The sequence below is a fragment of the Stenella coeruleoalba genome, assembly GCF_951394435.1.
Source record: "Stenella coeruleoalba genome assembly, chromosome: 19".
NCBI lineage: Eukaryota > Metazoa > Chordata > Mammalia > Artiodactyla > Delphinidae > Stenella > Stenella coeruleoalba.
This window is the reverse complement of record NC_137165.1, coordinates 13,081,540-13,108,694: the sequence shown is the minus strand read 5'-3', so window position 1 is coordinate 13,108,694 and position 27,155 is coordinate 13,081,540. Positions and strand designations below refer to the sequence as shown.

At 42.8% G+C, this 27,155-nt stretch overlaps 1 protein-coding gene across 2 annotated transcripts in view; it reads right to left on the bottom strand.

Moving 5' to 3' along the window:
- Positions 1-27,155, bottom strand: part of SMG6 (SMG6 nonsense mediated mRNA decay factor) — a 236,652-nt gene that overhangs the window by 186,257 nt on the left and 23,240 nt on the right. For both annotated transcript variants that reach the window (XM_079904807.1, XM_079904808.1), the window contains exon 9: positions 434-495. In XM_079904807.1, the coding sequence (XP_079760933.1) occupies positions 434-495 (62 nt within the window). The remainder of the gene's footprint in view (positions 1-433; positions 496-27,155) is intronic.

Below are 27,155 nucleotides of genomic sequence, written 5' to 3'. Positions count from 1 at the left end.
TTGGAAGAAAGAAATTACTGTCCACTAATTTTCAAGGGAAAATTAGTGGATAGTATTTTCCCCCAAGGAGGACCCCTGGCAGCTGCACCCAGGGACTAAGCATGACTTCCTTGCGGAGCTCACTAGGGGCTGAGCCGGAAGGCAGAGGAAAGAGAAACCCAGAGGGATTGGGGTGGGGGCTGGGAAAAGATTGTGGTTAAAAGGGGGCTTTAGTAAAGGTAGGGAAGGGGGAGCCAGAGGGATGGAGAGTAATATTTCCCAAACTTCATGAGCACAGTAGGAGAATGAGTGAAAGGAAGAGGAGAGAAGGTGGAGGCCCCTAAGAATTCACACCCTGTGCCCTCAGTTACAAACACAGTCTAGTTGCTAACAATATTAAATTCCAAAATGACTTGTAATGTAGGAAAATAAAATAAACATCCTGCACACTTACCCAATCCGGGTAAACAGCTTCCCATGGGCATGGAGAAAACTGAGGATGAACCTTTTGTTCAGCTGCATGGGAAAAAAAGAGAGGAGAAAACAATTAAACTTTCCCCAGTTTCCTGTTACTGAACAGAGTCCCTAGTGACACAATAACCTGGCCAGGGTCTAAGGGGTGGGCACTAGGGATGGGAACCAAATGAACATGCCCAAACTCTCACACAGACCCAGGGCCCATGCCCAACAGCTGCTGCTCAGCTGAGCCAAGATGACAGCAGGCTCGGTGAACGGACAGCACCCCCTGCTGGCAGTAGTGTCTGTGTGCAGGGAGCGAAGCACTGAATTCCAACTAAGCTGGGTAGATGGCTGTCACCCTCTGCCATCTAGAAGTCACTCTGTCCCCATAACGACGGAAATGAAACACTGACAAGTACAGGACTGGGATGATGATGATCTTGGATAAGTCCCTTCTCCTTCTTACGAGTTGTTTTTCTACCTACCCAAAAAACAGAACTCTTCTTTGGTAACCAAGGGTAAGGTAATCCCACCACTAACTAGCTTATCAAATTGTACTTCTCCAGCTTTGAAAATAAAAGTTCAAACCTTTCCTTTTTTTTTTTTTTTCTTTTATTTGAAAGAAAAACTGAAAGCTGGGGTTATGTGAAATCCTCTGGCTTTTAAATGTTGGCTACTAAAGAAAAAAATTTAAACATTAGGCAAGCCAAAAGCACACGTTTGCCAGCCACATCTGGCTCACACAGCCATGAGCTACCGAGTTTTCAATCTCAGTTCAAGGTTCTAGAAAATCTACTTCTATCAAAATTTAGGGGATACATTCCTCTAAGCAAAACAAGGCAGGGAAAAAAAATTCAACTCCAAAGAAAGTGGAAATAATCTAAAGACCAAACCCTGTCATCGTCCCTGGTCTCCTGGAAGCAATATGCTCAGGGCCCTGTAGCCTGACAGGGAAGACGGATAAAGGATTTTGATCTCAAGGTGGTGGTTAGGGCAAGGAACAGTCCAGCATCCTGGATGCTCTGCCCAAGAGGAAAATACTCTTCTGGTTTATACCCTTGCAAAACAGAAAACCAGTCAAATTGTGGCAGTTCCACCAATTTCACAAGGAAGCTGGGTGTGAGGAAAGGAGGGCATTCTCGCCTCCCCGATGACTTCAACCACAAACTGCAAACAATCTTCAGTCTTTATATTTGCTTCAACAAATTACACTTAATCAGCAATACCAGACAAAACTCTGATTTCTGTAGTTAAAAAGGATACTTCATGGAATGTAACCTGTCTCTACAGTGAGGTGAGTCAGGGCAGGGGACACTGGGTTCCATGAACAGAAGGGAAAGATGAGGACCTGCCACAAAATAAATGGCCGAGGGCTCCGCCACTGTTAGTGGCAAGGCCTGGGCTAGAATGCAAAGGAAGGTGGTGAAAAACTTACCCCTCAAACCTCTGCCACTTACCTGCTGTGGGGTCTCAGGCAACTGATCTAACCTCCCAAAGTTTTTCTTTCTACGCAGTGGAGATAACAGTACCCATACATTAAGGGACTGGTGCATGAGATAAGGCAACTAAAAGCACATACTCGGCATCTGTAAACACTCAAGTGTCAGCTGAACATTCTCTCCCAATGAATGGTAGAGTGAGGGGTAAAATGTTAACAACTGGAGAATCCAGGTGAAGGATATACAAGAGTTCCCTGTATTATTCTTGCAACTTTTCTATGGGTATAAAATTATTTCAAAATAAAAAGGTAAAAATATATATTCTCTCTCTATTCTTGTTTTAACTCAACTGTCCCTTTTTCCAGCTGCCAATCATAAACTGGTTAACTCATCCATAACTGGTTCTATTTATATATACAGGATACTTTGGTAGAAACAGAACGATATTAACCCATCTCGTTCAAGCCAATTACTATCCCCCAAGCCGCAAGACAGCTCAGAAATTCAAGCAACTTAAACCAGTGGATGACAGAACTTGAACCCAGGTCTCCAATTCCAAAACAGTTCTCCTCCCCTTAAACTGCCATCTATCTCAGGAAGAGAACAGGTGAGCTTATTCATGAAGGGCCAATGAGGGGGGAAGAGCAACTAAAAAGAGCAGTTCAGTTTCACCTTTAAGTTTTCCCTACCCATTAGGTAGGAAACAGTGTGTAACTCACAATGCCTCCTGGAACAAAAGGAGTGCACCGTGAGGTTTTTTAATGCTGGCGTTTTTTAATGCTGGCGTTCTAGCTATACTTCCCAAAGATCCTTCTCTCAGGGTAGTAGATGAAGCCTACTTAATTACCTGACTTCACACCTGCCATTATCATATTTTAACTATATCTAGTAGACAGTGGATTTCAGTGCATTGTTTTTCAACTAGTGATAGTGAAGGGAATCTTAGCAAACTTTGTCAAACTATACACACATTCTCTCTGACCTTGGTTAATGAGAACCACTGCTTTATTTTTAGTCTGAAAGTACCTGTTACCCTAAATATAGTTTCTCTTTATCTGTCACCAACATTTTGAGTAGGAAAGGAGCTAAAATGTAGATACATTCTAGAGAGAGGTAAAGCATGTTATACTGAGGAAGTAGATTTGTTACACATTGATCAAAATGGGACTAGGCACTATCGTAAATTAATAACACGAAGTCAGCAAGTGCTGCGGCAGAGCTTTTGGAAAACCTAACTGATACCAAGCCCACAAAAGGAAGGTCTTAGCCTGAGCTTCCTCCCTCTCCAACACATCACCATGGATTGTACCAAGTCCACAAAAGGAAGGTCTTAGCCTGAGCTTCCTCCCTCTCCAACACATCACCATGGATTGGCTCCATGTTTGGAGCTTTTTGATTCTCAACAATACACTCAGATGGTCTCACTCAGGTAGAGAAAGAACTGTTTTTCCGCATATGGTGAGACTATCTGTCTCCAGATCGTCCTCGTGCAATTACATACTGTTCACCAGAAACTAAAAATGCTTCTTGGGTGTAGCCCTAAGAGACAGTGTTAGAATTATTAAAGGGCTCCTGGCTCTCTGGTTTAAGTCCATAGCCGACTCACAAGGGACTCTTGGGCCTTTTGTACCATCTAAAAGCAAGGACCCAAAGAGACACTAATGGCAATAGTTGCATGGGTAGGTCTCTGGACACTCACAACAAAGTCTGTCCTTCCATTAACTATGGGGTTATGAGTAAAATGGTTTGGGTTGTTCCTCAACTGTAAAATGGAATTTCTACCACTGACGGTACCTAACTCAGAGCTGAAAGGATAAAACGAAGTCATACAAATTAAAGCATTTTGAGGAATAAATGTCTTATGCAAGCCCCGGTTATTACTACTCAGAACTGCCTAAGTGCTTTATGGACTGTGTAGCAAGGAAAGAGAAAGCAGCTCCTCAGAGGCTGCAAGACATCACCAGAGGAGAGGATTCTGAAATATGCCCAATTTTAATTCTTAATAGTTGTTCCTGCTTCTAAAAAGTTGTGTGGAAAACTGAATTTCTGAAAAGTGAAGCATTTTAAGGACGGTAGGAGGAATTAAGAGGAATTCCTCAGTATTAAGAGGATTTCCGGCATGCGTCTTTAAAGCGTTTTGGGGAACAAACTATCATTCTCTAATTTATTCATCTGGGATGTCTCTACTTTTATATACCAAGTACTAAAAAAAAAAAAAAACTTTGTTGTGTTCTAAAAGGGGGCTCTATCCCCTTAGATATGAGACAACATAGGTGAAGACCAAATTTCAATGGTACCTGTTAGAAAATGTCCAGGACTTTCAGAGCCTGCCATCAAAGCCCAGTTATCTCCCTAAAGCACTGAGATCACAGGTGGAAAAGAATGTGAGCACAGAGGTGAAGCTGCCCACCTTCATCCCTGTGCTCCCCGGACAGGCACAATCAAGAGCAGACCAACAAGACAGGGTCCCCAGAGCCAAAGAACTTGTAGCCCAAGAATAAAAGATAAATAACACACCAACGTGCCAACTCCCCATTTATGTTCCAAAACCTAAGACAAGGCCTTCTGACTATGAAGGTGCCAGGAGGGACTGTGCTTCCCTTACTGTCACTATCCCTCAGCCAGGAAAAGTCTGTGGCAGGGAGATCTAAGGAGATGATAGGGAAAGTGAGGAAGGAGGGCCCGGCACACAAAACATGGAAGCCTTCCGGTTAAGTCAGCAGTATAATCCTCATATAGCAGGAATAAAAACTGCTCATTAGAACTTTCAGTATTCCTCTTTCCAGGATATAGATAAATAAAAATGCACAGGCAAGTCAAGTAGCAAGACTCAAATGCCTTGTAGGGAGACAAAGCAAATCACAAAAATCCATCTTCGAATCCCAAAGAGCCACACTGAGGCTGCGGTAGAGCAGGTACGGTGATTACTCTTCACCTTCAGTTTCTTCACCCCTGAACTGTTCTGGGCAGGACCACAGCTCAATTAGCTCTAATTAAGCCCAAGTTCCATGCAGAGCTGTCCTACTTAGATGGCTGGATCTGAGCCATGTGAATTCAAGTGTAAAATGTGCCTCTTAAAACCAATGCACCCCTTGAAACAACAGCTCTCACTCTCACACTGCAGCTTAGTGCTGCCTCAACAAAGTCTTACATTAAAGCAATTTACTTGCTATTACTTCATTATCTCTCCTACTTAAAGCCAGCAAACTGGAGGGAAATTGGGCTAAATGTCAAATCACCAGTCGGCTCCGGAAAACCCAGCCAGCAAGCAGAGGGACAGCTGAGCTTAGAGTACCGGGCTGGCTCTCAGGAGGAAAACTGGCACTAGGTCTAAAGAAAAGAAAGAACCACGCATTTGTGACTATTCTGTATTTATCGCTCCTTTGTTTACTGTGGGGGAGGGAGTAGTACGGAATAATATGAACAAAGACCACTGATCTGGGTTCAAGACCTGGGTTCAAATTTTGGTTATGCCATTTATTTTCTATATAACTATCGACAAATCACGTCAACTTTCTAAGGCTGTTTCTTCAACTATAAAACAAGAAGGCAGGGTGAGATCAATATCGGTGATTCTATAACCCTGAGTGTGTTGCATCACAAGAAGAGCGTCTGTAAAAAATATAGATGCCCCAGTCCTTCAGAATCAGAATCCTCAGGGAAGGGAGAAGGGGACTGCGAATCAGCATCTTTAAAAGGTCTCCAGGTAATTCTGAAAGACAGCTAGATCTGGGAATCCCTGGGCTAGATCACGTGTCAGCAAATTATGGCCGAAGGGTTTTTTAGTGTGGCCCATGAGCTAAGAATGGCTCTTATATTTTTTAACAGTTGAAAAAAATCGAAAGAATTTTTCATGACGCATGAAAACTATATGAAATTTAAATGTCAGGGTCCACAAATAGAGTTCTATTGAAACACAGCCACACTTGTTTGTTTCATATTGTCTGTGGCTGCTTTCCCCCTACAAAGGCAGAGCTGAGCAGCTGTAGCTGAGAGTGTGCCCAAAAGCCTAAAATACTATCTGGCCCTTTACAGAAAAAGGATGCTGAGCCTTAATCTCATCTATAACACTGGGGTCTCAAAAAAATGTTTGTACCTGCACAACACTTCCGGGCTACCACACACATACTGGAAACAGCAATGAATCTCATAGGCTGTTTAATAGCAAGCCCCGCCTCTCTGGATGTTCTGACACCTACCCTCCCACCTATCACCTCAGGGGAATCACCAATCCACAGTGTTCCTTCCAATTCTAAAAGCCCACAAATGAACAGTTCTAACTAAATCTAATCTTTCTTACCAGCTTCTGGGCAAACACCATCCTATTCTATGTTATCACAAAATACACCAAATGCCAAAAGACTGCTGAACTCAAACACCCCGAAGGCTACAGAGAAATATAAATGGGGCTCTCAAGGTTTCCACCTTGGAAGCCACTATGGGGTGGAAACACAACACACCCAAGCCCAATCAATATTTCACTTAGGTCAGAGGGCCCCAGGACTTTTCAAGGGAAAGTAAATTCAACCTGTGCTGTGTGGTCTGACAATCTACAGCTCAGAAGTGCCACCAGCTTAGCATCTCAAGGTATACAGAGAAAGAGAGAAAGTTCAGCCAAAGGGCGACACTGTTACTCTGACTGAGTTACTTTCTGAATGACTCTTGTTTCTGACTCATCTCTCTCAGAGCCTGGGAACTCTCATGCCCATCCACCCAAAAAATCGGGGAGATGGGACGCCTTTGCAACTGCACAAAGTGGGAGAGAAGAGGACAGGGCTGAAGCTCCCACTTGGTGAAGAGTTGGGCACCAGAAAATAGTTTCCCAAAGGCACATACACAAGCTCAAACCCTCTTTTAAATGAATGGATCAACAGAGCGCCGATGATGGTGAGGTCCTTTTCACACTGTGTCCACCCATTCATGTACTCATTCAACAAAAACTTACTTGCCATCTTCTAGGGACATGACACTGTGCATGAATTATGAACAAGGCAGAGATAATGCCTCCTCTGTGGTTGACACAATTATAAAGTACCATGATTGGCGAAGGATGGGATGCTGTGTATTTCCACAGCAGGAGCATCAGAGATCTCAGAGGAAAAGAGGTAAAGAGTCATGCCTATGTTTCATAAGCACAGGGGACAGCATGTGTGATGGTCCCAAGAGTAGAACGTTGTAGACTGGCATGGCCAGGTGAGTGATTCTACAAGAGGGAGGCTAAAGAAATAGGCTGGGCCAAGTTGTAGATGTCCTTGTTAAAGAGTCTGATCTTAATCAAAGCCACTGAAGGGTTTTGAGCAGGGAAGTGACATGAGCAAACCTCCATTTTTAAAAGGACATTCTGACAACTGTTTAGAAATTTTAGTTGTTTTTTTTTTTCTGGTTGGGTGGAGGGAGTGCGGAGTGAAATGTTTACAGGCCAGGAGACCAGTTAAGAAGCTGCTGCAATCATCCATTGGCAATAGAGACAGAGAAAAGAGGGAAGACAAAGAAAACCATCATTTCACGCTCAATCAATCATGATCCCTTGTCCCTAACTCCCAATAGTTCTAGTTCTAAGTAACTCAATTTACAGAGACCAGCAGTGGCCCAGAACCAAGCAGAAGTCTTTAGAATCACACAGAAGTCTTACGCAAACTAAGTGAAACACTGATTTCATTTTCAGAAATAATTTGGATATTCTTACCTTATTTCCTTTCAATAATATTTTTAAACAGCCTAGCATAGTGTCTGGTACTTAATACATATTCAGTAAGTGACTGTTGAAGAATCTATTAAAATATATAGATTTGAGGGGCTTCCCTGGTGGCACAGTGGTTAAGAATCCGCCTGCCAATGTAGGAGACACAGGTTTGAGCCCTGGTCCGGGAAGATCCCACATGCCGCGGAGCAACTAAGCCCGTGCGCCACAACTACTGGGCCTGCACTCTAGAGCCCACGAGCCACAACTACTGAAGCCCACGCGCCTAGAGCCTGTGCTCCGCAACAAGAGAAGCCACTGCAATGAGAAGCCCATGCACCGCAACAAAGAGTAGCCCCCGCTCGCTCCAACTAGAGAAAGCCCGTGTGTAGCAACAAAGACCCAATGCAGCCAAAAATACATTTAAAAAAATAAATAAATAAAATATATAGTTTTGATAGTAGTAAGACAGATTATCCAGGTAATACACAGAAAAAACTCACAAGAAAAACAGTACAGTACTAATACTAATACTAATGCTGAAGGGAAATCGCACACTCACCACTATTTATGAGAATTTAAATATTTCTCTTTCTGGAGGATAATTTGGCAAAACCCAAAAGTACTCAAAGGAAAAGAGAGTACTGGGCTTCCCTGGTGGCACAGTGGTTAAGAATCTGCCTGCCAATGCAGGGTACACAGGTTCAAGCCCTGGTCCGGGAAGATCCCACATGCCCGTGCACCACAACTACTGAGCCTGTGCTCCATGAGCCACAACTACTGAGCCCTCCCACGTGCTGCAACTACTGAAGCCCGTGTGCCTACAGCCTGTGCTCTGCAACAAGAGAAGCCACTGCAATATGAGAAGCCTGCGCACCGCAACGAAGAGTAGCCCCCGCTCGCCGCAACTAGAGAAAGCCCACGCGCAGCAATGAAGACCCAACGCAGACAAAAATAAATAAATAACATTTTAAAAAAAGAAAAGAAGAGAAAACAGAGTACTATCGAGATTTAAGGATTTTGATCCTGAGTAACAGCAGCTCCATCTGCTACATTCCAGCTCAAGAGACTGGACAAGAAGAGACCACAGCTAACATCAGAATACAAGACAAAGTCCTTACAATGGCCTACAAGAGTCCTGTGTAATAATCATTCTCCACTCCTGCGGCTTCCTGATACTTGAATATGCTAAGCACATTCCCACTCAGGGGGCATGGGGCAGGGGGCGTGGGGGGGCGATATTTTCTCTCTAGCCCAGTGGTTCCCAACCTTTACGATTCGTGGGAATTACCTCTGAATCTTTAAAAAATACGGACGCCTGACTTCTATCTCCAGATATTCTGATTTAATTGGCGTGGAGGTGAAACCTGGGCATCATGATTTTTAAAAGCTTCCCAGATGATAGTACTGTACCAAAGTTTGAGAACGACTGCTCTAATTTACACTGTTTTTATAGCACTTATCACCAATTTTTACACACACGCCATGACAGCAAGGACTTTGTGGATTTCATTCACCACAGCCAGAGACTCCTAGAGGGTAACCGATAAATACTTGAACAAATAGCCTTTCTAGCCTGGTCTCTGGCTGCTCCTCCTGCCTCCACTCTTGCTGATACAGCCCACCCTTCAGCAACAAACAATTATTTGTGATGCCCTAAATTCACCATGTTCTTCCTGCTGCTATGGCCAATCTCCATCTAATGCCTTCTCATGCACTCCTTTTTATATCTAATAAAGCCCTTCTTTTCCTTGCTTAAGACCCTCCTCCCAACCTCCAGGTTGAGCTTGACACCTTATCCTCCAGACTCAGAGACTATTTCACATGCCTCTGTGATACTGGGTATCATGGTACATCTTTATTATATACACATATCTGTCTTTATATGAGCTCTGTCCATAAAATTTTTCCATGATGATGGAAATGTTTCTTATCTTCACTGACCAATACAGTAGCCATCAGCCACAGGTGAGTAATGAGTGTTTGAAAGGTGGCTACGGTGACTGAGGAACTGAACTTTTAATTTTATTTCATTTTAATTAAATAGCCCCATATAGCTAGTGGCTACCACACCGCTCAGCACAGCTCCAGGCTTATGTCCTTTAGTGAATGATTCGTTTCTATATACCAGGACACAGGAATTAGCAATAGTGAGGGACAGCTGATTGAAGAGATGGATGGATATGAGTTTGCCCCAAAGATTATAATACCCATACTTTTATAATTTCTGGCTTTGCCATATGATCGGAGCAAAAGACACATCCTGAACCACAAATAAGGCTCAGCCAATGGGAGCAAAGAATTGGAAGAACCTATTCTACTCTTCTGCCCAGATGTATAATCCACATAGTGTGGAAGTGTGGCCTCACACCTGATTTTAACTATTGGACTGCACCTTTCAGAAGCTTGGGGGCAGCTCCCGACTAAGGACAGGTTGAATTTACAGAGCTGGCTCTGTGCTTTAGGAGTTAAAAGTACCCCAACCTACAAAGACAGAACTCAGACACCGAGAGCTCAAGGTTTCCCAGCTGAGCAAAACAAGTGTGTCATACTCAACCACCTTAGTAACAGTCAAAACTTCTCCAGCACCTTCTCTGTGTAAGGCACATTTCTAAGCACTTTATGACTATTAGCCCATTTAACCTCACAACAATCCTGTGAAGTAAGTACTACTATTATTTCTATGTTACAGATGAGAAAACTGAGCACAGAGAGGTTAAGTGACCAGCCCGAGTCTGGTTCCAGAGTCTGAGCTCTTAATCTTCCACCTTTAAAAGGGGCAACTTTTTTGGCAGAACCAAGAATCACACTGAGGATGTTTATAAAGGCCAAAAGCTAAAGCAACCCCAAGCAAAAACCTACCAATGGCTCCAGCTATCATTCACTGAAAGACCACTAGGCCAAAGCAACCGAGAACTCTTGCAGATTAAGGGAAGTAGACACTTCCAGTCCAGATCATACCATGAAAGTCGGTGGAAGCACTTAACAACGGCACTCTAGGATAATGCCAGCCAGAAGAGAGAAAAAGGAAAAGTGGGAAAAGTGAATAAAAGCTTGTTCTCCATAGCAGTAAAACACCAGTAATAAAACTAGTAAAATAAAAACCCTAATATTTTTCTAGATAAATCCACAACCCGCCTGTTTAAGAAGGAGTTCTTCAAGTATCAAAGAATGTATGTGCATTTGCACACTATCATCAAGGGACTGTGCATGGTCCAGAAAAAATATCAGAAAACATACCCTCCTGCCTACCCACCTACCACAATACAGGAACACCCCTGAATATCTCAGGAAAGGGAGGAGTAAGAACTAATCTAAGAACCCAGAGAAGAACGAAGCTTCAGTTTAAGAAAGATGTGGTCACAAAGAAGGTTTCACAAACCACTCTACTGTGGGCACCAAAAAGCAAATAACCAGCATTACAGGGCGCTCTGACAACCTCATGTGAGCTTCAGATTTAAGCAAGGCACCAAATAAGGGAAGGATTCTGGAGCATCAACTCCTAGGAAAAGTGTTTCAAGTTAAAAATGGTTATTCAGGTTTGGATGTGAACTTCTGTATCTGTTCTTTATCAACAGAGGCACCTCTACCTCACTGGCAGCTAGCAGTAGAAAGGGAAGAAAATGGTTGGAATAAAAATGGGTTACACATAGATGACAAAATGAGCTGACGCAGCCTGGCGTTTACCTGGACACCAAAGGCAAGGCTATAAACATGCAACACAGAACTTGCAGGATCCCACATCCCAGCTGGACCCAAGCATCGCCAAGGAGCAGGCTGGCCATGATGTCACTTTTCCCCCAACAGCCAGAGTTCAACATTAAGGCCAAAAACCACAGCACTTTTGGTGAGAGACTCAGTTTCACTGTGACTGGAGGAAGGCCCGCTTCCATCTAGTTTTCTGTCAGTCATATCCTTTTTGTGCTGGTTCCCAGACTCAAAATATCTAGTTGAAAAGGCACGGCAAACACCTTCAAATTCCTTGTATTTGATCCAATTCTCCTCTTCATTTTCCTTATCTTCTCTCAACAATGAAAATCAATCTTAGGCACACCAGAAAGCAGGTAAATCATGAACATTAACTTCTTCCTAACTTATTTACAGTGCTTTATCCCTTCCACTGTTACTATGAAATGTATAGGGAAAATGTGAGTTTAGAGTTGAAAGAGAAGCACGAAAATGACGAGTCAAACACCAATTACGCCGGGGCTTCCCTGGTGGTGCAGTGGTTAAGAATCCACCTGCCAATGCAGGGGACACGGGTTTGATCCCTGGTCCGGGAAGATCCCATACGCCATGGAGCAACTAAGCCCATGCGCCACAACTACTGAGCCTGTGCTCTAGAGCCCCCAAGCCACAACTACTGAGCCCACGTGCCACAACTACTGAAGCCCGCGCACCTTGAGCACGTGCTCCGCAGCCAGAGAAGCCACTGCGATGAGAAGTCCGCACGCTGCAACGAAGCGTAGCCCCCGCTCGCCGCAACTAGAGAAAGCCCACGTGCGGCAATGAAGACCCAACACAGCCAAAAACAAACGAACAAGCAAACAAACAAATAAATAAAAACCAATTACACTGGGTTACACAGTTTGCTTAGTTTGTGACAACTGATCAACCTGTATGGCTTTGACACATGCACTTTCCTGCATGTGTATTATACTGTAATGAAGTTTTCTTCAAATTACCACAACCTTTGCTGCTGTTCCACAAAAAGCCTTTATTTCATGCCAGTATCCTTTGTCCTATATGTCCTAACCCCCATCAAGGTTCTAACTCTGAGGTGGTAAAAAATGAAGGTGACTGTGCTAAAAGGCTGTGGCTCCACCTAGGTGCAGAAAGCTATGCCGGTGTTAAATGCCAGATCTACTGATGGTGTACGTTAGATCCTATTTTACAGATGCAGAAACAAGGAAAGAGACTGAGAAATGTGTTGGCAGAAATAAAAAGAAATTTAGGAATATGACCCAGAAGATCTGACTCCAAGTCTGCATCAGCCACAAGGGACAGCTTCTCAGGGGGGCACCAAGGGCATCTACTAGTGTCTTATCCAACCTTTTGATATGTATCACTTCAAAGTATTTTAAAAGCCATACTGTTTTACAGATCTGTCCGGAAGTCTAAAAGAAAATATGCCAAAGAAATTCCTCAAAGAGAATGTCAACTGACTTACAAATAGTTTACTTTACAAATTAGGGGCTAGCATCTCAGAGATTTGTGGCACAAGTCAGCTCAAAATCTCATTAGATATAATAAGACTTTTGTATCTTTACCAAGAAACACCCCAGAAAAATGCAAATCCACAGAGGTATTATTCCAACTCCTCTTTTCCATATGCTTCAGTAGTTGCAGTCCTACTGTGCGTGTGAAGAGCAAGAACAGGACTTATTGCCAACAGTTACAACACAGTGCATAACTTATTCCCAAGCCAAGCTAGGCTTGGCTCAGAAAGCTTCCCAGAATGATGGAAGGCATGACTGTAGGATGACTCAACCTTTGCTAATGCATAAAATAAAGCAAAGAAGAACTATTTGAAGGATTCACTTCTAAGCTTGGGCCAAATCAAAAGCCCAGAAGTATCCACTTTGTGATGAATCTTCAGTTCCAGCTGACTGATTAGACAGCATTGGTGTGGACATCTGTACCGTGGCCTAAGATGTTCTAATGACAGACTCCTGGCTAGGAATCTCAGAAGCAACCACTCAGTTTCTAACCACACCACGTTTTTAATCCATGCTATTCCTTCTGCCAGAAAAGTCTGCTACCCACATCTCCCTAAAGAACTTGTTTCATCTTTCAAAATTAAGGACAGATCACCTTTCTAGGTAGCTTTCCCTGTTTATCATGAGTTAATTTCTTTCTACTCTGTATTACCCCTATACAGTATACATATTTCTATTATAACATGTAACATTTCATTACAAGTATTTACTTACGTATCCATTTTTCTTACTACACTGTATCTTTGAAGGAAGGACCAATATCATTTACCTTTCTAGGTGCAGTGCCTAGAATAATGACCAGCATACAAAGCTACTCACTAAATATTTATGGAAATGACCTGAATGGGGACAGGAAAAACCCTGATCCCCTCAGAGATGACTAGCTGACCTGAGAAAGAGGTTTCACAACTGGATAAGTAAGAGAAAAGAGAAAAATGTCCATATAAAACTGTGAAGCCAATTATTTAAGTCCACATATAAAGGTATATACCGTACTGCAAGACAGAATACAAAAAAGGAAGAGGAGCCAACAAGAAAACGATCAGAGGTCAGGAGCAGTAAGGACACAACACAAAATGCATGCCAGAAATCCCTGACACTTATTAAAGCCAGTTACGAGTTCAGCTCTAACCTCTGGAACAATTAAAATAGAGAATTATTCTGAATAACAAACTCGTAAATGTGCATGAGGTTAAAAAAAAAACACAAAAAAACCTCACACAGTACAACTATCTCTGATACTAAAAGCAAAAATTTCTCCCGTGGGTTTCCACAAAGAAGATACCAAGTAATGCAAATAGCAGGGATTCCCTAGGCCTCTTTTATTATTTGTCTTAATATAGGCTGATGACCTTACACCAAAGTACAATTCAGTCAAAGCAATACTACCACGGACCAACATGTCACCTAGGTACATGTTCTAGGAATGAATGACATGGAAAGAGCAAAAGGAGGAGAGATGCCTAGTGATTCCCAGAGCAGACGCTCAACAAGTTTTGAATCGGTAGACAGAAGATAGACAACTGGAAAAATCACTGAAGCTCTTAATAATAAAAATGTGTGATAAGTACATTTTACAGGGAACTGAGCATCAGAAAGCATCTCGATAGCATTTTAAGTTCCTTCTGGTCTAGGGAGTCTATATATTAATACTCAGAAAATAAAACTGAGCAGTAACTTCAATATTAAATATTCATGAGCAAAGTGAAAGGCTTCCAGGAGGAAGCCCGAGTTTTAACCTGAGTTAACCTGAGTTTCCCCCTGGAGCCAAACAAAGGGTCTACCGACTGGGGTAAGATCACAAGCCAAGAAGACAACTATTCCATGTTCTCTACCTTAGCCCAAACATCACACCCAAGACAGTGAAAACAGAGTAGACAGATGAAATCCCGGGACCCTAAAGAGTAGACAGGGATTGCAACTAACAGAACTACAGATACGGCTCCACATGAGTATGGTGAGAAACTTAAAATAACATAGGAAATTGGTGAGAAAGGTAACATGGGGAAAACAGAAAGGTCAGTGCAGTCTCTTAGCCCACACAACAGACAATATGTTATATATAAAGTGGGCTGCTCCCACTCACTACTAGTAACATCGCCTCACTACTCTGTCCCCTCCTATAGCAGCTGCAGACTGAACATGGATCCAGTGTAAGGGTCTCATTCTTATGTGGAAGGCTCTTCACGGACTAGGAGCTGGATCCTAAGGGACGATTTATAGTACACCCGCACATACATTCCAGTTGGCTGGAACTCAGCAGCTGATTGCTCCCTTGTCTAACTTGGTAAGGAGCCAAAGGAGGACTTTTCTCAGTCGACTCTCCCAGGCTGGAAAATTCTCTAACCCCAGAGTTCTGGCTTAAGTCTGGATATCAGGTTATTCAGGAGATGCCAAAACTACGTCTTTACATTGGCTTTGAACAAGTCTCTCAAGTACACCATACGGATTCCCACAGATCTCAAAATCATCTGGACATTAAGGCCAAAGATGGCCACTCTTCCTCTCACATAGAGAGGAACATGCTTTCCAAAGCGTGGCCAACATCAAAACAAACCTTTCATAAATCATACATCAACCTGAACAAGTCTTGAAGGGTGAACAACCAACAGACACACTCATTAAATGGCCTCCTTACAACCTTTTTATTCTACACTGAAAATTCTCCCTATTCCCCCAGTGACTGGAATTCTCTCTCACTGTGATTGATCCTTATGCCACGAAGGGCCAAATTCTAGGTCTGTTTCTCTGACGGAGAGGAAATGAAGGAAGAAACCGTAACAAGGTGTTTTTTTAATCTCAGTAGGTTCTCAACCAAAACAGTTCCACCCCTCCCAGGGAGTCCTTGGAAAATCATGGGGGCCAACTACTGGCATCTAGTGGATGGGGCCAGGAATGCTAAACATCCTATGGTGACAGGCCAGAAAAATGAACTGTGCCCCCAAAAGGCAATAACACCCTCATTAACAATCAAGGTCCTAAAGGACCTCTGGGTTAATTGCCTTCACCCGCCCATCTTCTGGAGCAGTGGTGGGCCAACTTTTTCTGTAAAGGGTCCGGCAGTAAATAGTTTAGGCCTTACAGGCCACGTATGTCTCCCTGTCACACGCTCTTCTTCTTTTTAAAAAACTCCTCACATAGGAAGGTAATAAACGCTTCTTAGCTTGCAGGCCACTGGCAGTCTTGTATCTACCCCTGTTCAGAGCACTCACTACCTGACTCATTAAAGCCCACTTATATTGAGAGATGCTGACTAAAATAAAATTCGATGCCGTGTGTTATAAACAACTCCAATAATGAACACTACAATTTTAAAGAATGCAACAAGAGCTTCAGAATTTAGTCTTAAAACCTAAGAACTGAGGCATGTATTTGACTTCTAATCGATTAAACAGTTCTCTCCTCTCCTCCCCTGTGCATTTCAGTAGCAAGTTTTCTTGTGAATGTTCGATTTCAAACATGTTACTGAAAAGAGCACGGGGGCAGCCTTTCCCCCTCCCTTGAGGGTATATAACTTCCTATTCACTATGCGTGCCACTCAGAAAGTCTCTTTAGAATTACTACTCTTAACATTTTCTAAAATGTCTAAACCAAACCAAAGCCTGGAAAATCTGACTGGTATCTGGGTCCTGACTTTCCGGATGGTAACTAAAGGTCACGTGGGGTGGAAAGTGGCCTGTGGGTAACACAGAATACACACATGCACGCGAACAGGATATGTTGGTAATCCGGTTTCCTGAGACCTGGTGAGTTGCGAGAGTTCTCATCAACACTCTTGCGGAAGATGAAAAACCTTAAGCTGGGAAATACTGGATTTTAAGAAAGTATTCATTCTTAGAATTAGATTTCTGGCTGAAGCAGAATGGGAAGGTACACCATCTCTTCCTCCACATTTTAGTTGTCTAAAAACGTAAATAAAACAAACACAAAAAATAAATGAAGCGAGTATCTGACGAGGTTTCTTCACCGTGTGGAAGCTGGTGTTTGCACCATGGCTTATATCAGGTCTCAAGCCCAGAAAGACGAAGAGTGTGGTTTTGGTGTCTAACCAGCCTCAACTGCACCCTGGCACTCTGTTTCTTCCCCCCAGAGAACTCTGCTCTGCTAGAGGAAAGAAACCAACCTCACATCTTGAAACAAAACTGCTAGGATAAAAATAAAGCCCTGAAGTGGTTTGGTGACCGAGGTCATATGGGGCGTTAAGGGTTTGTAGTTAGGGCCAATGTACTTTGAGAAACTTCCACTCACTGCTAACCACAAAGAGACAAAGACAGACATCAGCCCGAGAGTCCAGCAGTGATCCAGGCAGGTGGCCCCAGACCTTGTCTGTTAGAGGCTGTTCCTCACAGCAAACTCATAGGATCAATATCGGAAAAAACCCAGTCCCAGTTGTGACCTTCTTTGAAAGTAATCTCACCAAGCTGTTTCTTATGGCCTGAGAAAAAGAAAGCCAATCTGTAGCCTCTTCCTGTAGAAAAAGAGGCTCTTATGAACTCCTGTCATCACATGCCGCCAAATCTCAGTTGACAGAAGAATACTTTCAAAGAGTTGCCAGGGTGGAGGAGAATGACACGGGGTACATATTGTAAGCTACTTTACAAAAGTAAAGGGCCACATCAGTGACATGAAGTTAATAAAATGCCCACAGCAACCCCGAAAAAATACATGGTACCCACCTTACAGATATAAAATCTCTGTATTCATGAGGCCAAAAAATTAAGCTAACTTTCTCTGCTTTGATGATATAATTATGGGGCAATGCAACAACTGAGTTATCATGGACAAAACATTTACCTATTAGCAGAGAGACTCAATTCTTCTCTATCCTTGTAAATGAAGTCCATGCTTAGGCTATCCAGAGGAAATCAGGTCACAAGCTATTTTGAGCTTCACGGTGGCACGAGCTCTGGAAGCGCCAACCTGAAGGATCGTGATACAACTCTAGGAACTGGAACTCACTCTAAGACAAGGCAAGGCATCCTGCCTAAGGAAGCAGGCCTTCTAAAACCATGCTCTCATCTCTAGTTATGTTCATGGGTGGGGGCAGGGGGGTGAGGGGAAGGTGGAGGCATTAGATGTGTATCACCCACACATCACAGCTTTCTTCTGCACGGTGGTGGCAGCAGTGGCAGCAGCAGCTGGAGTGCACAAACTATGCAAGGGGCACTGAAAAGCAAGACAAAGGATGGGTCTGAAGAAAATACCACCTGCATACCACACTGTTAAAAAAAGCCTTCAAGCAAATATAATACGTTGAGCATGTGAAAGCTCTCTGCGACAGGCCACCTGACCTGGATTTCCCACAGTGAAGCTGTGCTCCTTTTTTGGCCCATGTTTACTTTGCTGGACTCTTGATTAACGGCAAGAAAAAAAATGTACTCATATACTATCCAGCCTTGTAGAGCCATGTGTCAGAGTCGGAAAGAAAATCATCCTCCTCGAAGGAAAAACCACCATGGAAACATGGACACAAGAGATTCAGGCAGGGGCAGCACACAACATCCAGGCAGATGATTCCCAAACCTTGGCAAATAAGGTTCTCACTCTGCCAGAGATTTCACATAACTATTAAAAAGCCTGGGGACAAGGAAAACTACATGAGGCCAGAAAAGCTTATTCTAACCAACTGGTTTGGCGGGTGCCATTCAGACTTTACTAAAACACAGCCTGAAGCTTTTCAGTTCACACGCTCACGCAGTATAACTTCTCACTTTTCACCAAGTTGGCTGCAACAGGATGCTGAGGAAAGAGCTCTATCCCAGAGCTCTGTAGGTAGGCCTCAATTCCCACAGGTACAAATTTCATTAAGAAACAGAAGTGATACCTTCAGATTCCTTAGGCTCACTACTGGACAGCAGACAGAGTAACCCAGCCAGGTAGCAGGACATACTGCTCACTGATTTCTGGGTCAACACCAATGACAACGTCACGTGAATCCCAGTAAAACACCTATGACCCAATGATTAAGACGTTTCCCTGTGCCCAAAGTCAGGCCCGTTTGGGTGCTCTTGTCAATCTTAAACTGAATCTCTGAGAAACAACTTAAATGCCTCTTAAAAACCTGGATTGTAATAACTTACTTCGGTGGCACTTTTAAAGCATGGATCACAAAATCAAATGCCTACAGAGGCAAGGTGCGTGATATAAGTAAGCCACATCTAAGCAAGCGTAGGAGGGGTAAAGGGGCTAGTGGCAAACTAAAAGGGGGTAGGTACTACTCAGCTCTGGCAAATTGTTGCCAGATCTTGAATTCTTTTGAGAATTAGCTGGCAACTGACTGTAATTTTAAAATAAAACAAACAAAAATCCACTATTTGTACCACTTGAACTCTGGTTAGTGAGCTCATCTGACACCTCCTAACGCAATAAAAAATGAGGCACACAGCCCCACCAATGAAGTACTCTTACCAAAAATGCTGAAAGTATCTAACCATGTGTTTAACTCTCATTTACAGTTATATGGGGAGAGAGGAACAGGTTAAATGATACCACAAGGAAAGAGAGGCAAATCCAGAATGTGGAAATTCCACAGAACAATTGACCTTCTTCTTCTTTTTTTTTTTTTTTTTGACCTGCTTCTTTAACAAGCTAGTGACATAAAGAAAATTTTTAAAAGGGAAGGCAGAACCGGTCTTGATTAAAAGAGACTTAGGAAAAAACAATCAAACAATAATATATAGATCTTGATTTGAACAAACCAACTCTAAGAAGACATTTGTTAGATAATCTGGGAAATGAAGTCATAGATCAGATACTGAATGACACCAAGGAAAGGCATGGCAATGGCCCTGTGCCCTGTGGTACGTAAGAAAACGTTCATTATTTTTTTAAAGGCATGTAGGGGGGACTTCCCTGGTGGTCCAGTGGTTAAGACTCCACGCTCCCAAAGCAGGGGGCCCAGGTTCAATCCCTGGTCAGGGAACTAGATCCCGTATGCCACAACTAAGAGCCTGTGTGCTGCAACTAAAGATCCCGCGTGCCGCAACTAAGGATCCCGCATGCAGCAACTAAAAGATCCCACACTCAGCAACGAAGATCCTGCATACCACAACTAAGACCCAGTGCAGCCAAATAAATATATATATATTTTTTAATTCGAAAATAAAAGGCATGTAGAGAAGTGAAATATGTAGGGATGCAGTGATCTAGGGTTTGCTTTCAAATACTTCAGCAGGGGGTGAAGGGGAAAAGCTGAAACAAATGTGGATGACAGGTATGGGGGTTCATTACGCTATTTTCTTGTGTGTGTTTGAAATTTTTCATAATTAAATAAAACTCTTCAAATCAAGTGAACAGTCTGCATTTAGACAGTGGGTTGTCAGTTTGTGAATCATCAAGCCTCATTGTTCACTTTGGTTAGAAAGCGAAAATTGCAAAATCAAGCCTAATAGCTTAAAAGAACACCGTAACAAAAATATGTCAGTAACAACTACCACCACTGTATGAGAAGTTACGATATGCCACTCATTGCTCTTTACATGTATTATCTCATTTAGTCTATAGTTATCACCACCTTACAAATGAGGAAACCAAAGCGCAGGCAGATTAAGGAACATGCCCAAAGTCTCACAGCTAGTAACTGATAAAACCAGGACTTGAACTTAGGACTTCCCAAAACCCAAGCTGTTAACTCCTGCACTATCCTGCCTCTGACATACAGAATGCTGGACAAAATTAATGAAAGCTAACAAGCTTCCAAACCCTAAAGAAATATAATGGACTTGCAGGCAATCACTCATGGAAGGATCTCCCAACTCCCAAGTCCAATAGTAATATAAAAAAAAAGCAAAGGTGAATAACAGTGTGTATGATATGCCACTAATAGACAATCATATATCTGTCTTATATATACAATTTATATTACATATAAACACACATATACTACACTACCCCATTCAAAAATATTTCTTGGGCTTCCCTGGTGGCTCAGTGGTTGGGAGTCTGCCTGCCAAGGCAGGGGACATGGGTTCAAGCCCTGGTCCAGGAGGATCCTGCATGCTACAGAGTAACTAGGCCCACGCACCACAATTGCTGAGCCTGTGCTCTGAAGCCCATGAGCCACAACTACTGAGTACGCGTGCCATAACTACTGAAGCCCATGCACCTAGAGCCTGTGCTCTGCAGCAAAGAAGCCACCTTTGCTTCTTTGGTGAGAAGCCCGTGCACCGCAACGAGGAGTAGCCCCCGCTCGAGGCAACTAGAGCGGGCCTGCGTGCGGCAACGGAAACCCAACGCAGCCAAAAATAAATAAATAAAATAAGATAAATAAAACATTAAAAAAATACATTTCTTTAATTAAAATATTTAAAAAGGCAATCACTCCTCTACTAGATCTGTCAATCTCTATTCCCACCTTCCTAGAAACCAAGCCTAACATAACTGCCTAGAAATTTCTCCAACAAGAATCCAGCTTTCCAAACAAGGTCACAAACTTCCTATGCCCAGGGGGTCTCACATTAATCCCTCATGCCCCCAATTTATTACTAGCTCAAGATGCTGCCTCATGAAATGGATCCTTTCAGACTCAATCTTTCAAAAACAATAATCGGGGGCTTCCCTGGTGGCGCAGTGGTTAGGAATCCACCTGCCAATGCAGGGGACATGGGTTCAAGCCCTGGTCCAGGAAGATCTCACATGCCATGGAGCAACTAAACCCGTGCGCCACAACTACCGAGCCTGCACTCTGGAGCCCATGAGCCACAACTACTGAAGCCCGCATGCCTACAGCCCGAGCTCCACAACAAGAGAAGCCACCGCACTGAGAAGCCCGCACACTGCCACGAAGAGTAGCCCCCACTTGCCACAACTACGGAAAGCCCGCACGCAGCAGTGAAGACCCACCGCAGCCAAAAATAAATTTATAAAAAACAAAACAACAATAATCAGTCCTATTAGATGTCTAACCTTTCTTAACAAACAAAACAACAATAATCAGTCCTATTAGATGTCTAACGTTTCTTGAACTCACTCTTCCTTATTGTTGTGGCTTGAGAAGTTTCTCTTTATGCACAAGAGACAGGACATTATGGTGTCACTCTAACTGTGCTACTTTGATAAAGACCAAGATACAGATAACTGTGTTGACCATAAATATTAGAATACCACTTTCCCAACCAGATTCTAGGTTAAAAATTAGGCATGGATTTTCCTCTTCTGATATCCCAAGATAATGGGCATTTGACATTTCCAATCTAAATGCTGTGCCCTATAAAAATATGCAGGAAGAGCATACCCTAAAATGTTTTATTTATTTATTTTGGCTGCGCTGGGTCTTCACTGCAGTGTGAGGGCTCTCTAGTTGAAGCGCACGGGATCTAGAGCACGTGGGCTCAGTAGCTGTGGTGGATGGACTTAGTTGTGGCATCTCACTGGGATCTTAGTTCCCCGACCAGGGATCGAACCCAGGCCCCCTGCACTGGGAGCGTGGAGTCTTCACCACTGCACCACCAGGGAAGTCCCCTTTAAAAGTGGCTATCTCTAGGTGATAAAACATATTTATCTGCATTTTCAAGCTTTTTTACAATAAGCATGTGTTGGCTTTGAGCATTTTTACAAGTGATAAAAATATGAAAATGAAAAGAGCTTTGCCCTTCTTGATTGAAGCCATTAGCAATTTCCTCCAACCACCAAGACACAAAGAGACACTAGTACCTTCTCCAGGTTCGAGCTCAGAATGCCTAAAGCACCATCTAACAGAGCAGTCCTCAAATTTTAATCAGCAAACTGTGGGGCAAAAAATTCAGTCCACTTTCACCCTACCAAATTTAATGAATGGAAGAGTACTGCTTTTGTTGAATTAACAATGCAGATGTGACAAGTAAACAATGAGAAATTCCAGAAACAAAATGTTATTTCCAGAATCCAGAAGGATATTATACAGGACCAGCCTACAGATCACCACACACCCACGCGTCCACAGCACCAAACAAGAAAGTGGTTCCTGCAGAAGGTTCAGTCCTTCCACCACTCCAACTTTCTCACGTTATCCTCCAAACTCATCACAGATTTAGATACCCTGCAAAGCTTCTGCTGTGTCACACCACCTCTGTCTTTGCTCGGGCTGTTCCTCCTACTTGGAACACTCTCTTCTCACTCTCCCTAGTTAACATTTCCAGGAAGCCTTCTGAATTCACCCTCCCTTTCGCCACCACAACCCACGCCTCCACCAGGATTGGACCAAGTGCCCTTCTCTGTGCTTCCAAGGCACCCAAGACATACCTCCCTCATTACACTTACACGATACAGTTGGTCCTCATTATCTGTGGATTTCATATTTATGAATTCACCCACTCACTAAAACTTATTAGCAACCCCAAAATCAATACTCACGGTGCTTTCACAGTCATTTGTGAACATGTACAGAGCAGCAAAAAATCTTAGTCTCCGCATAAGCACATTCCCAGCTGAGGTCAAACAGGTGATTTCTCTCATACTTTAAACTAGTGTCCTTTCTGGGGCCTACTTAGTGCCACACTTTCCACATCTTTGTGCACTGATTAAAATGGTCCCCCAAGCGCAGTGCTAAAATGCTATCTAGTGTTCCTAAACACGAGAAGGCTGTGATGTGCCTTAATGAGAAAATACGTGTGCTAGATAAGTGGCTTGGGCATGAGTTATAGTGCTGCTGGCCATGATTTCAATGCTAATGGATCAACAATATATTAAATAAGGTGTCTTTAAATAGAAGCATACATAAAATAAGGTTATGTACTGATCAGCTGATGAAAATCTTGTAACCAGGGGCTCACAGGAACCTAACCTTGTATTTCCCTTAGGAGCAATGGTTCAGAACCTACTAATTCAGTGTCTATGGTGACTTTACAGAACATAACTACTGCAAACAACAATAAACTGTATACTGAAACATTCTCTTTATGTAGCCATTCCTTCCATTCACCCAGAGGTTGGTAAAGTAGGCCCACAGGCCAAAGCGAGCCTGCCACCTGTCTTTGTAAACACAGTTTTACTGGAACACGGCCATGCTCGCTCATTTACATTGTGTCTATGGCTACTTCAGCACCACAACAGCAAAGGTGAGTAATAACAGAGACCATATGGCTTGCAAAGTCTAAAATACTTACTATTTGGCCTTTCACAAAAAAAGGCTGCTGACCCATGCACTAGACTCTAAACTCTTTTCTTTTTTTAAATTTATTTATTCTTGGCTGTGTTGGGTCTTCGTTGCGGCACGCAGGCTTTTCTCTAGTTGCAGTGAGCGGGGGCTACTCTTCATCGTGGTGTGCAGGCTTCTCATTGTGGTGGCTTCTCTCATTGCAGAGCACGGGCTCTAGGCACGCGGGCTCAGCAGTTGTGGTTCGTGGGCTCTAGAGCGCAGACTCAGTAGTTGTGGCACACAGGCTTAGCTGCTCCATAGCATGTGGATCTTTCTGGACCAGGGCTCGAACCCATGTCCCCTGCATTGGCAGGCAGATTCTTAACCACTGTGCCACCAGGGAAGTCCCGACTCTAAGCTCTTCGAGGAAACAACAATGTTGTACTCATCTTTACAATCTTAGCACAAAGCTGGCACAATAGGACAGGTAAACCAAACTTCAGTCTGATTAAGCACTGACCCAGAATACAGCCTTCTGCTCTAAGAAGTCCGGGGTAACTGCATTAAATTCCAGATCTGATTAAGTCTTGAAAAAAGATACTATGCAAAGAAATAAAGTAAATAATGGAATGTGACAGAAGGATGAGGAGCAAAAGGAAAAAGACCAAGGCAAACAATATCATTTGGTGGGTGAAATAATCTGAGAGATTCAAATAAGGAAAGACCCAATAACAGGTATTAGTAGCTACTGAGGTCCAGTCTAGTCTGAACCCTAAAACATATTCAGAAGAGTCAAAGAGAAGGAAGGTTTCGCAAGAGCTTGGCCAAATATACAATGACATTTCATTTGTCTAAAGACATATTTTCTACACATAGCGCCACGCATGTTGTACATATAACAATCACAATGGGTTGAGGAAAATGCCGGGAATAGTAAGCCAAATCATGCCACAATAGGAGAACTCACAGAAGTCTGAGAGACAAACATCTATCAACAGCTCATTCCTCCCCAGCAAACAGACACATGTTACACTGCATTCAAGATGTTGATAACAGAGCAATCAGGTCTGAGAACATCCTCAGCTGTTCCATCAGAGACTCTCACCTTTCAGTATGAACATTATTTCTGAAGCCATCAATTTAATATCCTTAGATTAACTCACTCTCAGCAACAACTCATTTGCTAAGCAGTACCCTTTTCTGATTTCCAAAGGGAGTTGAGACATAGTGGAAGGCACATCCACTAAATAAAGAATGCTTGGAACCCTGTCGACACTGAATTTGAGTGGCCTAGCTGACAGAGAGAGTTAAATGCGGGGCTCAATAGTTTCAGAGGATGCCACTTACAGCTGAGGCTGGCAGTCCCTCCCCAGGTTGCATGTTCAACCCAAACCACATCTCAAGGCTGAAAACCAGCAACCCACAAGCTAACCTCCTGCAGCCACTCAGAGAGAGAGCAAAAGCTCACGCCTGGCAGAGACAGGGCAAACCAGTTTGGAGATTACTATCATGACTAACAACCACCCGAAGCCAAATTTTCTGTTTCTTATTCATGGATCTGAATTTTAGCAGTTTGTGCTAGAAACTCTCCAGGAGTTGTCAAAGGAGCAACTCCTATCAAGGCTAATCACTCAAAAAGGACAACTGAAATGAACACGCAAGTAAAGCACAACACACATTTAATTACACAGATAAATAAATGGCACACACCTTTATAATGAAACATCATGCAGCCACACTACTAAGAAAAGACACTCTTAGACAAGTGGAAACACAGTCAGTTCTGCTACAAGCTTGTTTTGAAAATGTCTATCTGTTTCATCATGATCAACATATTAGGGAACAATTTGAACCTAACACCAATTTTTCTTTTGTTCAGGAAAAACAACAGGTAAACACAGAAAACTCCACCCAGCTGAACCGAGTTGCACAGGAACACACAAAACACACACACACACACACACACACACACACACACACACACACACACACACACACACACACACACACACCCCAAACATCCACCAGCTACTGCAGTTCACCATGTAAACTTACATTCTGAGCCACGCCTATCCCCATCTGGTGTTATACCTGCCGGTCCAATTTCAAAAAACCCTCCTTCCATCACTTCATAATAACTCACAAGCAGCAATCCTTCCAAAGCCCACTTCTACAAGCAAACCTCATGTCTTTTTCAAGATAGTGTCTACATACTTCTTAACCAATGAACATGTATAAAACTGTACAACTGCTTTATTAGGTTTATATCTTTTTTTTTTTAATAAGTCACTGAGGAAGTTTTTGAGTGTTGTGCTCCTAACTCCATTTTCCCTGTAAGCTCTGTAGTTTTTATTGTGCAATTGTGTATAGCAGTGATTTTTAGGAATGCATGTGTTACCTTATAGGAGAACTGACTGCATGTCCAATGGATAATTCAAAAAAGCAAGCTGTGGGACTTCCCTGGTGGCACAGCAGTTAAGACTCCACACTCCCAATGCAGGGCGCCCGGGTTCAATCCCTGGTCAGGGAACTAGATCCCACATGCATGCCGCAACTAAGAGTTCACATGCCCCAGCTAAGGAGCCCGAGTTCTGCAACTAAGGAAACCGCAAGCCGCAACTAAAAGAGCCTGCCTGCCGCAATTAAGACCCAGTGCAACCAAATAAAGAAATAATTTTTTTTAAAAAAGCAAGCTGTATATCAGTATATATAGTATAATCTCATTTTTGTTAAAAATATATTTCACGTGTCTGCAGGTATGTATGTATACATACACACCTATAAATGTTTAGAAAAAGGTCTGGAAGAACCTACATCAAATAGTTAATAGTGGTATCTCTGAAGGGAAGAACACAAGTGACTCTCATTTTAAACTTTATGTACATTTTTGTTTGATTTAGATACAGTGAATTGGTGTTACTTCTGCAATTAAAAGAATTCCCTTTAAAAAACAAATAAATCAAAAAATAAAAAGAAGAAAAAAATTTTTAAAACAAATAAATCTGTTCTAATAGTAGAAGTGTTGAAAAGAGTGATCATTACACAATCTGGTTATACGGTCCCCTGTTTAAAATCCTTAATATTAGATATCCAAACTCCTCAATATTTATGAATAATCTGGCCCCTCCTATCTTCTCCAGCTTCATCCCTCACTTTTCCTCCCCTCCTTTATATGCTCAACTAAGATTTATTTAGAATCTTCTTGCAGGCAATGGGGATAAGGCAATGGGGATAAGGCAATGAGCAACCAGATACAGACCCCACCCTCACAGAGGCTTGAATCTAGCAAGGGAGAGGCTTTAACCAACAAGAACAAAACTGCACCT